At 38.2% G+C, this 16395-nt stretch overlaps 1 protein-coding gene across 2 annotated transcripts; it reads right to left on the bottom strand.

Annotated features, from left to right (window-relative positions):
• Positions 1–1231: 1231 nt before the first annotated feature.
• Positions 1232–15493, bottom strand: prc1b (protein regulator of cytokinesis 1b). 2 transcript variants are annotated; one of them, XM_058077020.1, is made up of 14 exons: positions 15301–15493; positions 14997–15129; positions 13741–13863; positions 12770–13003; positions 10158–10328; positions 9226–9375; positions 8142–8289; positions 7921–8057; positions 6937–7032; positions 6722–6868; positions 6535–6645; positions 6350–6463; positions 4719–4821; positions 1232–1810 (listed from the first exon to the last, which is right to left on the bottom strand). In XM_058077020.1, the coding sequence occupies exons 1-14, from the start codon at positions 15309–15311 to the stop codon at positions 1788–1790; spliced, it is 1701 nt and encodes a 566-aa protein (XP_057933003.1). In that variant the 5' UTR covers positions 15312–15493; the 3' UTR covers positions 1232–1787. The 2 variants fall into 2 exon arrangements, with proteins under 2 accessions (XP_057933003.1, XP_057933002.1); XM_058077019.1 differs by having other exon boundaries at positions 1235–1810; positions 4642–4821; positions 15301–15492.
• Between the last annotated feature and the right edge of the window lie 902 nt (positions 15494–16395).

Consider the following 16395-nt stretch of genomic DNA (forward strand, 5'->3'; position numbering starts at 1 on the left):
GTTTTCATGATAGGGAAAAAAAATCTGATACTGATATCAACCGCTGATATCAGGATGATAATTATCGGACATCCCTAATTATTTTCTGTCCATTTTGTATTTAATTATTCCCTTATCTTTATACAAATTTTTATTTTTCAATATTAAATGTTATCAAAACTTAAATGTTGCTTTACTCATCTTTGCTTATTAAATATCTTTATTTCATCTTATTTTCACCACAATATTGTGTCAATGTTTTTTACTTGTACTTGCCTTATGCATGTGTTTTTAATATCAATGTATTTTCTTTGTTCAGACTTTTTTTCCTTTGACAATGTTTTTAATGAAATTATTTCCTTTTTGTTTGTGCTCAAGCTCTGCTTAATCAAGAGTGATGTAATTAAACGACACAGGGTAACGTGTCAGGATGCTTTGTTGATATGATGAAGGATATGAAAGCATTTCTTATCGGCTCTGATGATATCAATGTGCAAATTAGAGTGAAGCACTGTCTGCCATCAACGTCTCTGATAAATGTCTAAAACACAAAAAACACTGATTAACTACTACTACTAATGAAAACAATTGTTTATTCTTGTAAAATTGTGACTTTTTTGTCTTAATATTTTGACTTTATTCTAAAAAAAATACTGTTATCTTTAAATTTCAATTTTCATTTTGTAATTTTTTTTATTATGACTTAAATTATGACACATTTCTACGTTATTCTCATAAGACTATAAATTTTTCAGCAACCTAATTGTCCTAAAATGACAATTAATTCATTCTCAAATTAATTAATTTTCTCTCTTAATATTTTGACTGTTTCTCGTGAAATTACAGCTTTTCAAAAAAAAAATTAAACTTTATTCTTTTAAAAAAATGCTTGTTGTAATTCTGATTTATTGCCATAATATTTTGTCTTTATTCTAAAAAAAAATTACTGTTATCTTTAAATTTCAACTTTCATTTTGTAATTTTTTTTATTATGACTTAAATTATGACTTAAATGCCACATTTGTACATTATTCTCATAAGACTAACTTTTTCAGCAACCTAATTGTCCTAAAATGACAATTAATTCATTCTCAAATTAATTAATTTTCTCTTAATATTTTGACTGTTTCTCGTGAAATTACAGCTTTTTTTTTAAATTAAACTTTATTCTTTAAAAAAAATTGCTTGTTGTAATTCTGATTTATTGCCATAATATTTTGTCTTTATTCTAGTGATTTTACATTTTAAAGAAGTCCTGAGTCAGCTTTACATAACGAACGGTTGTATTTTCTTAAAAACATCAGTACAGGAATTTGATTAAATACAACCCATGCGAGAAAGTCTGTGTTTCGCATCCATTCTTTCTGGGGGAGGAAAAAAAAAAAAAAAGCGTTGTCAATAAAGAAAATAGAAATATATACATAGAGATTGCAAACAGCCGTGGAAAGTCCAAATGGAACAAAGCGTGTGTGTGGAAAAAAACTACAGTGTACTTTACAAAAAGTGCAAATATTGCTAAATTTTGGAAAGGTAACTTCTTTTTAAATTGCATATATATATATATATATATAAAAAAAAATATGTTTTAACTCCTGTTTCTCCTTGTTGACAGCGATGGACTCAAAGATAAAGAATGATGGAGGACTAAATACGCTGTAGTGCTGCCTTCATCTACGTTTCATAGCATATAACGCGCTGGGATTATTAGGGTGGGGGCGCTCTTCATTGCGGGCAAATCGGAGGGAGTCGGCAGCCGAGGTCAAAGTTTGGTGGTCGTGGAGTTCAGGATGTGGTGCTGGATCTTGGCGTTAGAGGTCTTGGATAAGTCTCGCTGCAGAAACGGAAGACATAGCGAGTCATTAGCATGCATTTCTGGGAAAGCACTTAATTGTGCGGCCCGGGGGTGGGCATTTGTAGTTTTATTTTTGACAAGTTTCTCCCCATACGTTAATATTTTTATGGCAGCCCGCCACAAATATATGTGGACCACAACAGATAAAATTAGTTTTACTTTTTTTGTCTCTCATAAACGCATTTTCATGGAACAGTTTGGGAAGCTTTAGTTCCAAAATGCACAAAATTTCTGTTTTGTTGAATAAAGTTTTTAAAAAAAACCAAAAAACAATATCGTGGTAGGGGTTTCCTGTCCATAGTGTGGCCCGGGGGGGCATTTGTAGTTTTATTTTTAACAAGTTTCTCCCCATACGTTAATATTTTTATGGCAGCCCGCCACAAATATATCTGGACCACCACAGATAAAATTGGTTTTACTTTTTTTTGTCTCTCGTAAAAGCATTTTCATGGAACCGTTTGTGTAGCTTGTAGTTCCAAAATGCACAAAATTTCTGTTTTGTTGAATAAAGTTTAAAAAAAATATATATATATATCGCGGTAGGGGTGTCTTGTCCATAGTGCGGCCCGGGGGGGCATTTGTAGTTTTATTTTTGACAAGTTTCTCCCCATACGTTAATATTTTTATGGCAGCCCGCCACTAATATATGTGGACCACCACAGATAAAATTGGTTTTACTTTTTTTTGTCTCTCATAAACGCATTTTCACGGAACCGTTTGTGTAGCTTGTAGTTCCAAAACGCACAAAATTTCTGTTTTGTTGAATAAAGTTTAAAAAATATATATATATATATCGCGGTAGGGGTGTCTTGTCCATAGTGCGGCCCGGGGGGGCATTTGTAGTTTTATTTTTGACAAGTTTCTCCCCATATATTAGTATTTTTATGGCAGCCCGCCACAAATATATCTGGACCACCACAGATAAAATTGGTTTTTACTTTTTTTGTCGCTCATAAACGCATTTTCACGGAACCGTTTGTGTAGCTTGTAGTTCCAAAATGCACAACATTTTTGTTGTTGAATAAAGTTAAAAAAAAATATATATATATATCGTGGTAGGGGTGTCCTGTCCATAGTGAGGCCCGGGAGGGGGGCATTTGTAGTTTTATTTTTGACAGGTTTCTCCCCATATATTAGTATTTTTATGGCAGCCCGCCACAAATATATCTGGACCACCACAGATAAAATTGGTTTTACTTTTTTTTTGTCTCTCATAAACGCATTTTCTCGGAACCGTTTGTGTAGCTTGTAGTTCCAAAACGCACAAAAATTTCTGTTTTGTTGAATAAAGTTTAAAAAAAAAAACAAAAAACAATATCGTGGTAGGGGTGTCCTGTCCATAGTGTGGCCCGGGAGGGGGGCATTTGTAGTTTTATTTTTGACAAGTTTCTCCCCATATATTTGTATTTTTATGGCAGCCCGCCACAAATATATCTGGACCACCACAGATAAAATTGGTTTTACTTTTTTTGTCACTCATAAAAGCATTTTCACGGAACCGTTTGTGTAGCTTGTAGTTCCAAAATGCACAAAATGAAATTTCTGTTGTTGAATAAAGTTTAAAAAAACAAAAAAAAACAATATCGTGGTAGGGGTGTCCATAGTGAGGCCCGGGAGGGGGGCATTTGTAGTTTTATTTTTGACAAGTTTCTCCCCATACGTTAATATTTTTATGGCAGCCCGCCACAGATATATCTGGACCACCACAGATAAAATTGGTTTTACTTTTTTTGTCTCTCATAAACGTATTTTCATGGAACTTGTAGCTAGCTTGTAGTTCCAAAATGCACAAAATGAAATTTCTGTTGTTGAATAAAGTTAAAAAAAAAAACAAAAAAAACCCAATATCGCACATTTCTTTTGATGCAAACCAAAATGCTCAATTTCCAAGCCAGGAGTATCCAAATCCTCAAAATATAATTTAACAAGTAAACGAAAAAAAAATAACAAAAACATCAGAAATGGAAAAGAGCATTAATCTTATTAATTAATTTTTAAAAAGTTGTAATCCAAAGAATAATGTTGTAGTATGAGGAAAAATAACTTCATTTTAGTAGCACAACATTGAAATATAATAAAAATAATATTGAATATGAAATAATAGTATAAAACGGAAAATTAAGAGAGATAAGAATGAGGGGTGCATTCATGAACATCGGGTCATAACATTATTTTTTGGTTTGCCCAGGCAAAGACATGTGACCCACCATCAGTTGACAATTACTGTTGTAGACCAACACTTATTATTTAAAAAAAAAATCACGGCGGTGTAAAAAAAAAATATATATATAATAATATTGGAAAAATATTGTAATGAACATTAAATTATGATTTCTTCATTAAGATATCTAATTCTATTTATTTATATGAATTCCTAAAGAGAAAAGTTGTCTCAAGTGATACATTATTGTATTAAATCTGTGGAAAAGCGGTTGTTTATTGCTGCAATGACGTCAGCCTCCCTGGGCTGCTCTGATGGACAGAGGCAGCATAAATGAATGAAATGCATTATGGGGTGAACTTAAAATAGTTTTTTTTTCCCATTTTAAAACTCGTATTGGTACTTGTCTTGTATAATTCTTAACTCCCTTTTGAGTGTTAAGTTGTTGTGTGATGAGTTTAGTGTCCGTAGTACGTTGACACTGAGTTATATTGAGTAATGACCTCGATGTTGAGTGTATTGAACTGGCGGCAGCATTCATCACCAGCCAGGTCATAAAATGGATTATTTTTGCTAACGAGGTTAGCATAAATAATCCATTTTACACACGCCCGCCATGCAAATGAATGAGAAAAAAAAAGTGAATTACCACAAACTCCGAATATGTGCTGGCAACAGAGTTAAGGCTGACGTTACACTGTGGTCTAGTGGGGGTCTTCAACGCACCACTCAGGGGGGTCGCCTTCAACTGGACCTCATTCTCTTTGTTGCAGCCCATCGTTTTTGGGTAGGGGGGCTTGTTGCCGCACATCATCCTTGGTGTCTGTCCCTAGATGGAGAAAAACAACGTCAACTGAATATTTCCACTTTTCTATTATGATTCATAACAATTATAATAATTAAACTGTTACACTACCCCCATACATTCATATTAACCAATATAGAAGACATAATCAGAGATTTCATCATATTTAAGGCCGCCTTTCACTCGTATCACCCAATGTGGTACACTTTAGAAGAATAAATAAGCCACTTAGGGGTCTCAAACATGCGGCCCGTGGGCCAAATGTGGCCCGCAGGACACTAGTTTGAGGCCCCCCGCCTTGATATGAAAGTTTTAATGTAATTTTGATATGGATGCTGTATGGTATCATGTACCCAGAAAAAATTATTACGTTTGATTCATGTTCATGTTAAAGGTTAAATAACTGTTAATAGTTATCCTCACTATGCGTGTGGAAGTGGTACGTTTTTGGCAACAACAAAACACACCAGCATCAGTCTCATTTACAGGATCTTAAATGGCTTATTTTGTTATTATGTCTACTATGCTTGAAAAGGTGACTATAGGGGTGTTATAGAATGTCTTGAGAGCTCTAATAATGTTCATTCATTTTCTACCGCTTATCCTCACGAGGGTCGCGGGGGATGCTGGAGCCTATCCCAGCTGTCTTCGGGCGAGAGGCCGGGGTACACCCTGGACTGGTGGCCAGCCAATCACAGGGCACATATAGACAAACAACCATTCACACTCACATTCATACCTATGGACAATTTGGAGCCGCTAATTAACCTAGCATGTTTTTGGAATGTGGGAGGAAACCGGAGTACCCGGAGAAAACCCACGCATGCACGGGGAGAACATGCAAACTCCACACAGAGATGGCCGAGGGTGGAATTGAACCCTGGTCTCTTAGCTGTGTGGTCTGTACGCTAACATTATTAGAGCCCTGAAGACATGAAATAACACTCCCAAAAGTCACTTTTACACTATTATTCTTTGTTTACATCACATTGCGTAGGCAACAGGATCAACACTGCTAGCATAGCCGCCTACTAAGCTAACCAGTTAGCCTCCAAATAACTTATTCTAAGATCAAAAAAGTATTTCAAATGAAGTGAGGTCGAGGGACAAAGAAGCAAAAAATGTACCACTTCCACACTAAATGAGAGGACAACCTTTTGCGCTCGATGTCATGTCATGTAATGTTTGTCATAGCCAATGTAGAGGGACGACTGTGGGGGGGGGGGGGGGGGGGGGGTGTACACCCTGGACTGGTGGCCAGCCAATCACAGGGCACATGTAGTCAAACAACCATTCACACTCACATTCATACCTATGGACAATTTGGAGTCGCTAATTAACCTAGCATGTTTTTGGAATGTGGGAGGAAACCGGAGAACCCACGCATGCACGGGGAGAACATGCAAACTCCACACAGAGATGGCCGAGGGTGGAATTGAACCCTGGTTCTCCGAGCTGTGAGGCCTGCGCGCTAACCACTCGACCACCGTGCAGCCCCTATTAACTGCACGGGGTTTCGAAATGAAGGCTACTTTCCGTGATGAACACCAACCTTCCTCGCAGAAAGCGGCGAGCGGGGCAGAGGGGACCTGCAGACGGTTCCGGAGAAGGCCGAGCGCATGGTGCTGTTGGACGTGGCCAAGGAAATACTGGAGGTGGCATTGAACTGTGCACGAGACCGAACAGCGTTAGTCCAGTATTGTGAGAATATCGAAGAAAACGTGTTCGGGGGTTTACCATCTTTCGCGATTTACTTGGGGTTTGGGTACCCGGGAATCGGCGTTTGGGCGTCAGGACTGCCGTCCCGTAGAGCATGTCCTCCTCCGTCTGCTTGCTCTTTTTCAGGTGCTGGTGTTGGAGAACCGGGGGCTGGTGGTCACATGTTTTTTTTTAAACCAATCAAAAAGAAAAGAAGCTTCCTTACCCGTTCGGCTTTTTCCCTTTCCTTCTCCGCTTGGTGCAGCTTCCACTGTTCCTCCACGTACTCCAGGAATTTCTGGCCGTTGACTAGAAACTCACAACCTCGCTCGCTTTCCCAGGCATCAATCTGACATTTCAGCGTCTTTTCCAGCTTAAAAAAACAAAAATTAATCACTTATTATTATTATTATTATGAGCGTGTCGTCAGATATTTCTTACCTTTGGCAGATTTTTGTGTAAGTCAGCTCTTTGTTTCTCCTCTTTGAGAAGATTCCCTCCTCTGTTGGTGAATCTCGTTGGATCCGAGGCTTTTTTCTTCAATTTAATAATAAAATTATTAGTGGAAAAATTCACACACTTGCTGTTAATTCAATATTAATAAATGGAATTATTTTTCGAGTATAGAAAACTGTTCTAATTACATTCTTTGCTTTAATAAAACCATAAAGTTGATATTTTAAAGAAAAATGTAAAATATGAGAAACAAAATACGGGAGTAAAGTCATAATAGTGGCTGCACGGTGGACAAGTGGTTAGCGCGCAGACCTCACAGCTAGGAGACCCGGGTTCAATTCCACCCTCGGCCATCTCGGTGTTGAGTTTGGGAGTAAAGTCATAATTAAGACTAGTTAATAGGGGCTGCGCGGCGGGCAAGTGGTTAGCGCGCAGACCCCACAGCTAGGACACCCGGGTTCAATTCCACCCTCGGCCATCTCTGTGTGGAGTTTGCATGTTCTCCCCCCGTGCATGCGTGGGTTTTCTCCGGGTACTCCGGTTTCCTCCCACATTCCAAAAACATGCTAGGTTAATTAGCCACTCCAAATTGTCCATAGGTATTAGGTATAGGTAGGAATTGAACCCTGGACGCAACCCTGTGAGGTCTGCGTGCTAACCACACGGCTGCCGTGCAGCCCAAGTCCTGACCTGTCAGAAAAAAATCACCTAAATAAAAATGTACGGCTGCATGGTGGTCGAGTGGTTAGCGCGCAGACCTTACAGCTAGGAGACCAGGGTTCAATTCCACCCTCGGCCATCTCTGTGTGGAGTTTGCATGTTCTCCCCGTGCATGCGTGGGTTTTCTCCGGGTACTCCTGTTTCCTCCCACATTCCAAAAACATGCTAGGTTAATTAGCCACTCCAAATTGTCCATAGGTATGAATGTGAGTGTGAATGGTTGTTTGATCAGAAGTGAAGAGCACTCACATCCAACTCCAGGAAGAGTCTCCAGCTTTCCTCCCATTGCTGAACGGCGTCATAAAGCTCTTTGTGGTCGTCGTAGTGTTGCTTCAAGCGCTGGATCTCGGCGTCATGGGCACGCAGCAGCTCCTCGGTAAAGTCCTCTAAAAGTGGGAAGTCGTGGTCTTGGCAAAAACGTATGCTTCGTATTCCGATGACGAGCTCGTAAGTACGGTAAGTGAACTCACCGCTAAAATAGGCGAAAAACGCCTGGCGCTGCTCCAGGCTGAAGAAGCACTTCTCCCAAAGCACGGCCATCTCGGACCGGACGGCTTCCGTCACGTTTCGGATGTTTTGCAGCTTTAGGTCCTCCAGGCGATGCACCTCTGCTTGGAGCTGGGACGGGAAGGAAGAAAGAAAGGAAGGAAGGAAGGAAGGAAGGAAGGAAGGAAGGAAGGAAGAAAGGAAAGACAGAAAGAAAGAAAGAAAGGAAGAAGGAAGGAAAGAAAGAACAAAGGAAGGAAAGAAGGAAGGAAAGAAAGAAGGAAGGAAGGAAAGAAGGAAAGAAGGAAAGAAAGAAAGAAGGAAAGAAAGAACAAAGGAAGGAAAGAAAGAACAAAGGAAGGAAAGAAAGAAAGAAAGAAAGAAGGAAAGAAAGAACAAAAGAAAGAAAGAAAGAAAGAAAGAAAGAAAGAAAGAAGGAAAGAAGGAAGGAAAGAAGGAAGGAAAGAAGGAAGGAAAGAAGGAAAGAAAGAAGGAAGGAAAGAAGGAAAGAAAGAAAGAAGGAAAGAAAGAAAGAAGGAAGGAAAGAAAGAAGGAAGGAAAGAAAGGAAAGAAAGAAAGAAAGAAAGAAGGAAAGAAAGAAAGAAAGAAAGAAAGAAGGAAAGAAGGAAAGAAGGAAAGAAAGAAGGAAGGAAAGAAAGAAAGAAAGAAGGAAAGAAAGAAGGAAAGAAGGAAATAAAGAAAGAAAGAAGGGAGGAAGGAAAGAAAGAAGGAAAGAAAGAAATAAAGAAAGAAAGGAGGAAGGAAGGAAAGAAGGAAATAAAGAAAGAAAGAAGGGAGGAAGGAAGGAAAGAAGGAAAGAAGGAAAGAAAGAAAGGAAAGGATAAATATAATAATAATTATTATTAATAATATAATAATAATTATTATTATTATTATTACATTAAAATAAATTAAATTATGTAATTATAATTATAATATATATTTAATATTAATGAATAATAAATGTAATGAATATTTAATAATATATTTATATCACAACATAAAAAATAAAATTCTACTACATAAGACCTTTGAAAAAGAGAGAGGAGGTTTGTGAAGTGGTCTCACCGCTTCCAGGTTGATCTTCTTGGACAAGACCATGTGGTCATTGAAGGCCTCCCTGTCCTCCTGGGGCACCTGTAGTCTGTTCCACAGCTGCTGGATCTTCTCCCGATGAGCCTCGCACGCCGCCTCGTTCTCCGCCTTGCGTTGCTCCAACTGCAGCCCAGGGACGGATGCCCATGAGCCTCATAGTAAGTGTGATCATCGCACGTACATATACCCCCCCCCACTTGACACACCAAGTCAGGGGTGGGCAAACTTTTTGACTCGCGGGCCGCATTGATTTAACAAAACGGGGGGGGGGGGGGGGGGGGATAAATTATTATTTATTATTTTATATTTATATTTAAATATTTTATATTTAAATATTTTATATTTAAATATTTTTTATTTAAATATTTTTATTTAAATATTTTATATTTAAATATTTTAAAATTTATTATTATTATTATCATCATTATGCTTGTGTCCCTTTTTTCAGGAGCACTTTGTAAACAACAGACCACATCAAATAACAAAATTGATCCAACCATCAAAAGGTTGGCTCAAGCCATGATGCCAGTTCGTATGTTGAGTTTAAATGAAATACTTTGGAAAGAACGGACGGGCCGTATTCAAACACTTGGCGGGCCGGATGTGGCCCCCGGGCCGTAGTTTGCCCACCCCTGCACTAAGTCATTAATTTTTTGACACCTAGAAATGAATTTAAATCTCCATGGCGCTTGTGAGAACGCAAATTCAGGTGCTTACTAGGGATCCACCGATATGTTGGGTTTTTTTTCAGCCCGATACCGATTTTTTCCCATCACCCTTAGCCGATGGCCGATTTTGCTTGGGCCGATATTTGTGGCCGATACTGCTTTTGCTCCCTCAATTTACATGAAAAAATGATCATATTTTATCATATAATTAGCTTTTAAAAAAAAAATTGTTCTCACCTGACAAAGAAGCAACTGGAGTGCGGTAATATTTTCTCTGGAAAGGCAGAACGCGTCTTCATCTTCGCAGACAATGTCCTTCTCAAAACTGGTCTCTGGGACGTGGTCCAGGTCATTCATGTACAAGATGATCTGCTTCTTGAGGTCCATGAACTCGGCATACCGCTTTGCCTGGGTGGTGGGGGGGGGTAATCACAAGGAGAGGTGGTGGATTTAAACAAATACACCCCTGGATGCTGAGGTTCTCATTGGGAGTGACCAGGACGGATAGGATCAGGAACTTGTACTTGGGGGGGGGGGGGGGAATAATCATAAGGAGAGGTGATTGTTTCCGTGCATTGGCGTGTTATTTACATTCTGGTGGATTTAAACAAATACACCCCTGGATGCTGAGGTTCTCATTGGGAGTGACCAGGATGGATAGGATCAGGAACTAGTACATCATCGGGGGATAATCACAAGGAGAGGTGATTGTTTCTGTGCATTGGTGTGTTATTTACATTCTGGTGGATTTAAACAAATACACCCCTGGATGCTGAGGTTCTCATTGGGAGTGACCAGGATGGATAGGATCAGGAACTAGTACATGGGGGGATAATCATAAGGAGAGGTGATTGTTTCTGTGCATTGGCGTGTTATTTACATTCTGGTGGATTTAAACAAATACACCCCTGGATGCTGAGGTTCTCATTGGGAGTGACCATGATGGATAGGATCAGGAACTAGTACATGGGGGGGATAATCACAAGGAGATGTGATTGTTTCTGTGCATTGGTGTGTTATTTACATTCTGGTAGATTTAAACAAATACACCCCTGGATGCTGAGGTTCTCATTGGGAGTGACCAGGATGGATAGGATCAGGAACTAGTACATCATCGGGGGATAATCACAAGGAGAGGTGATAGTTTCTGTGCATTGGCGTGTTATTTACATTCTGGTGGATTTAAACAAATACACCCCTGGATGCTGAGGTTCTCATTGGGAATGACCAGGATGGATAGGATCAGGAACTAGTACATGGGGGGATAATCATAAGGAGAGGTGATTGTTTCTGTGCATTGGTGTGTTATTTACATTCTGGTGGATTTAAACAAATACACGTCTGGATGCTGAGGTTCTCATTGGGAGTGACCAGGATGGATAGGATCAGGAACTAGTACATGGGGGAATAATCACAATGAGATGTGATTGTTTCTGTGCATTGGCATGTTATTTACATTCTGGTGGATTTAAACAAATACACCCCTGGATGCTGAGGTTCTCATTGGGAGCGACCAGGATGGATAGGATCAGGAACTAGTACATGGGGGGGATAATCACAAGGAGATGTGATTGTTTCTGTGCATTGGTGTGTTATTTACATTCTGGTAGATTTAAACAAATACACCCCTGGATGCTGAGGTTCTCATTGGGAGTGACCAGGATGGATAGGATCAGAAACAAGTACATGGGGGGGATAATCACAAGGAGAGGTGATTGCTTCTGTGCATTGGCGTGTTATTTACATTCTGGTGGATTTAAACGAATAACACCCCTGAATGCTGAGGTTCTCAATGGGAGTGACCAGGATGGAGAGGATCAGGAACTAGTACATGCGGGGGATAATCATAAGGAGAGGTGATTGTTTCTGTGCATTGGCATGTTATTTACATTCTGGTGGATTTAAACAAATACACCCCTGGATGCTGAGGTTCACATTGGGAGTGACCAGGATGGATAGGATCAGGAACTAGTACATCATCGGGGGATAATCACAAGGAGAGGTGATTGTTTCTGTGCATTGGTGTGTTATTTACATTCTGGTGGATTTAAACAAATACACCCCTGGATGCTGAGGTTCTCATTGGGAGTGACCAGGATGGATAGGATCAGGAACTAGTACATCATCGGGGGATAATCACAAGGAGAGGTGATTGTTTCTGTGCATTGGCGTGTTATTTACATTCTGGCGGATTTAAACAAATAACACCCCTGAATGCTGAGGTTCTCAATGGGAGTGACCAGGATGGAGAGGATCAGGAACTAGTACATGCGGGGGATAATCATAAGGAGAGGTGATTGTTTCTGTGCATTGGCATGTTATTTACATTCTGGTGGATTTAAACAAATACACCCCTGGATGCTGAGGTTCTCATTGGGAGTGACCAGGATGGATAGGATCAGGAACTAGTACATCATCGGGGGATAATCACAAGGAGAGGTGATTGTTTCTGTGCATTGGTGTGTTATTTACATTCTGGTGGATTTAAACAAATACACCCCTGGATGCTGAGGTTCTCATTGGGAGTGACCAGGATGGATAGGATCAGGAACTAGTACATGGGGGGATAATCATAAGGAGAGGTGATTGTTTCTGTGCATTGGCGTGTTATTTACATTCTGGTGGATTTAAACAAATACACGTCTGGATGCTGAGGTTCTCATTGGGAGTGACTATGATGGACAGGATCAGGAACTAGTACATGGGGGGGATAATCACAAGGAGAGGTGATTGTTTCTGTGCATTGGTGTGTTATTTATATTCTGGTGGATTTAAACAAATACACCCCTGGATGCTGAGGTTCTCATTGGGAGTGACCAGGATGGATAGGATCAGGAACTAGCTCTCACCTTCTCTTCATTCTGGCTGGCGACATGCTGACTGAAGTTCTCCAGCTGTTCCAGCGAGGGGACAGAATCTGGGGGGACGCCGTAGGGAATCGAGCGCAGGATGTCACACAGGTCCTGGTCCTGCGCCAGCAGAACCTTCAGCTCCTGCATCCGCCGAGTCCTCTCCTTCATCAGAGCCTCCACCCGCGTGCGGATGTTCTTCTCCTGTTGGAGGATGCTGAGGCCAACCTCTTCCTGAATCAACACAGACAGATTTTCCTTGTTTGACGGTTTTGGCTTAATATATATGACCAAATTAATAATAATAATAATAATAATAATAATAAAAACAGATTGTACATATACAAATCCAAACTGTAAGCTGCACATGCCCATGTCATAAAGTCCATGAGGACCAGATAGCTCTTTAGATGACAGGAGTCAATCATGAGCTATGAAAAAAACAACATAAATAAAAATATATATATATATTATAATAATAATAATAATAATATATTTCATCCCAGCAAAGCATTTCATTGGTTATGACTGCTGGGGCGCTACAATGACGTCAGCCTCCCTCTGGCGCTCTCTGGTGGACACAGGCAGCATTTCAGTGCCCCACAGGGCATAACCAATGAAATGCATTGTTGGGATTCGATCGTTCAGTTGCTGTGTGATGAGTTTAGTGTTTTTTTTTTTTTTGTAAAATGACACCGTGAGTCAGACTGTTATATTGATTATATTATTATATAATATATATTATATTTTATATAATGGCCTAGAATACTAATTATATACACTGTAAATACAAATAAAAAAACGGTAACATACAATAATTAGCCAACAGCTAAACTAAATACATATGATTTCATTGTATCAAAAATACTTGAATGCAACACGGTGCAACCTCAGACAAAATGGCCGAAAAAAAATATATACTGGTTATTATTATATTATTATAACTAATAACTAATAACCAGTATCGTTACCTCAAACATGGGAATCTGAAGTTCAACACAAAGCGTCTCCATTTTAGTCTTGCAGTCCTGAATGTTGCTGACGAGCCTGTTCTTCAGCGATTCCTCCTCCCTGATCATCATATCGAGTAAGCCCTGGGGAACACAAAAATCCAGATGGGTCAGTCAAGTGAAGGCACCATAGATGACAAAACATTGGACAATAATTTATGAATATATATATATTTTTTAAATGATTACTTAATTGGTTACAGACCCCGACCGCCATAAGTGAATAAATAGGATTTCATACAGTATTAATGAACTGCATATTTTTGTTGTAAAAGCAGAGAAAACATATTCTATATTTTTAAATATATTCTATAACATTCTATATTTATATTTTTTTTACGGGGAGGGTGTCCAAACTTTTCCCATCGAGGGCTGCATACTTAAAATCAAAAGTAGTGGAGGCCACTTTGATATTTGTACATATTTAAAAAAAATTGTAAAAATGCAAAAATAAGTTTTGTTAATTTAAATTTAATATTAATAAATATCGATGTGCATTATTAAATCATTATATATATATGAATTATTGTAATATGTTTAAAATATTTTTACATAATTATTATTATTATTTTAAATACATTTATTTAAATTTTAAAAATGTATATAGGCTAAATTATTTTGCATTTTTAATCCCATATTTAATATATATATATATATATATATATATATATATATATATATATATATATATATATATATATATATATATATATTAAATCATCAGTAGATGATTTAAATTATTATTATTTATTCTAAATTATTTAAATTTGTACAAATTACTGTTTACGGTGTACATTGTCCATATTTGATGTCATCTATTTATTCTCCACATTATTATTTATTATTATACGGGAGCCAGGCAACGACATTTCGTTGGCAATTTCACTGCTGTGTTATTGTGCAATGACAACAAAGGAAGTCTATCTATCTATCTATCTATGGTATTTGTATTATTTTAAATGCATTTTTTTTATAATTAAGACAAAATTTTGTGTTCCTTTTAGTTACTAGTATCAATTATTTAGATTCTTCTCCTGTTTTTATTAGTTCAATTTTATTTCTACAATGTGCCATGGGCTAATTTAAAAAAAAATAAACAAGCTGAGGACCACAAATGACCGCGGGACGCAATTTGGACACCCAAGAAAATTCCAATGGATGTGATTGTGTCATTCGGGTCATTATAATGGACATAATATTATACATAGTTTCCTCACCTGAATATGATTCTTGACAACATTAGTTCTCTGTAGTCTTTGGTCCTCGGGAATGCCGATCTCCTCCCAAATGTCCTTCAAGTGGCGCAGGGCTTTATTCAGGCAGGACACGGACTCTGCTGCGAGCGCCACACTGCAAAAAAAAAAAACATCCATTAATTTCATTCGGATACATGGTCGTTAGCAGCCATTTATAACGTCTGCTAGCATACTTTTTAAGCTAACACTAAGTTACGACGAGTACTTTTATCCCTCACACACTTAACCTCCCGCAAGTATATGAACTTTAAAAACACATAATTACCTTCTTCTCATCGTCAAAAAAAAAATGTTACGGCCGCAAACCGTCTTTCAAAATAGAATAAAAACGAATCAAGGAAAGAAACTGCGAAGCGTCAACTCTGCTCGCTTCCAGTGCTAGCCGTTGGGTCAGTGGTTCAAAATACGCACCGAGCAGAGTCGTGCTCTCTGATTGGCTAATTCAGTGATGAGCGCTCATTCGTGCTACAGCACGAGCCGCCAACCCTTGTTCGCAGGTTCTTTTCATAGCAGCACCGCCCACGCGACTAGAGCGTAACATTAAAACAAACACAACCCTTTCATGGTTAGACGTTAGGGGTGGGCGATACTACAAATGTTGGTATCAATCCAATATATATAAATACATTAGTATCACACAATGTAAAAATATTAACAAAATGATTAAATTGTACACTTTTATTACATAAAGTTGTCAAAATTAAAGCCGATAGTGCAAAGTAACAAAAATACAATGGAACAAAATATAACCAGATGAACAATGTAATAATGAGAACAACACAACACAAATTAAGATATTTGTTAAAATAAACAAAAAAATAGTTCATATTGTATTGCAAGCATTGTTATCGCACGATCGGTATGATATATAGTTGTAACCAAAGACTGTTGGGTCGCTAACGCATGTAAGATAGTCCACGGTCCGGTTTATTTAACTGTGTATTTTTTAAATTAAATTTGAAAAATGGTGGGAAAAGGCGGAAGTGTATACTATACTAATACGGAAGTGGACGTGGAGCGAGAAGTCTTTCTCCCTAACATCTTTGGCTGTAACGACTTAAAGAGAAGATGAAATACAGCAGAAGTAGGTTCTCTTATTTTTGTATCTAGTTAGCAAATTGTTGGTGTTTAGCTTTGCTTTTTTGTTATTCTACAAGTTTCGTTGGTGTAAATTGGCTGGCTGTATATCGAATGTTATGGAATTTATTTAGGTTTATGTCACAAAAATATGAATCAATATGAAAATCAATCCCCCAACGCTAACATTTTCTTCGATGGTTTCTGTTTTACAAAGCTTGTTGTTTTAAAATCAGATGTTTGTAATTATGAAGCCTTGATTTGTTTCATTGTGGTATTCAGT

Source organism: Doryrhamphus excisus, chromosome 7 (assembly GCF_030265055.1).
Source record: "Doryrhamphus excisus isolate RoL2022-K1 chromosome 7, RoL_Dexc_1.0, whole genome shotgun sequence".
Classification (NCBI taxonomy): domain Eukaryota; kingdom Metazoa; phylum Chordata; class Actinopteri; order Syngnathiformes; family Syngnathidae; genus Doryrhamphus; species Doryrhamphus excisus.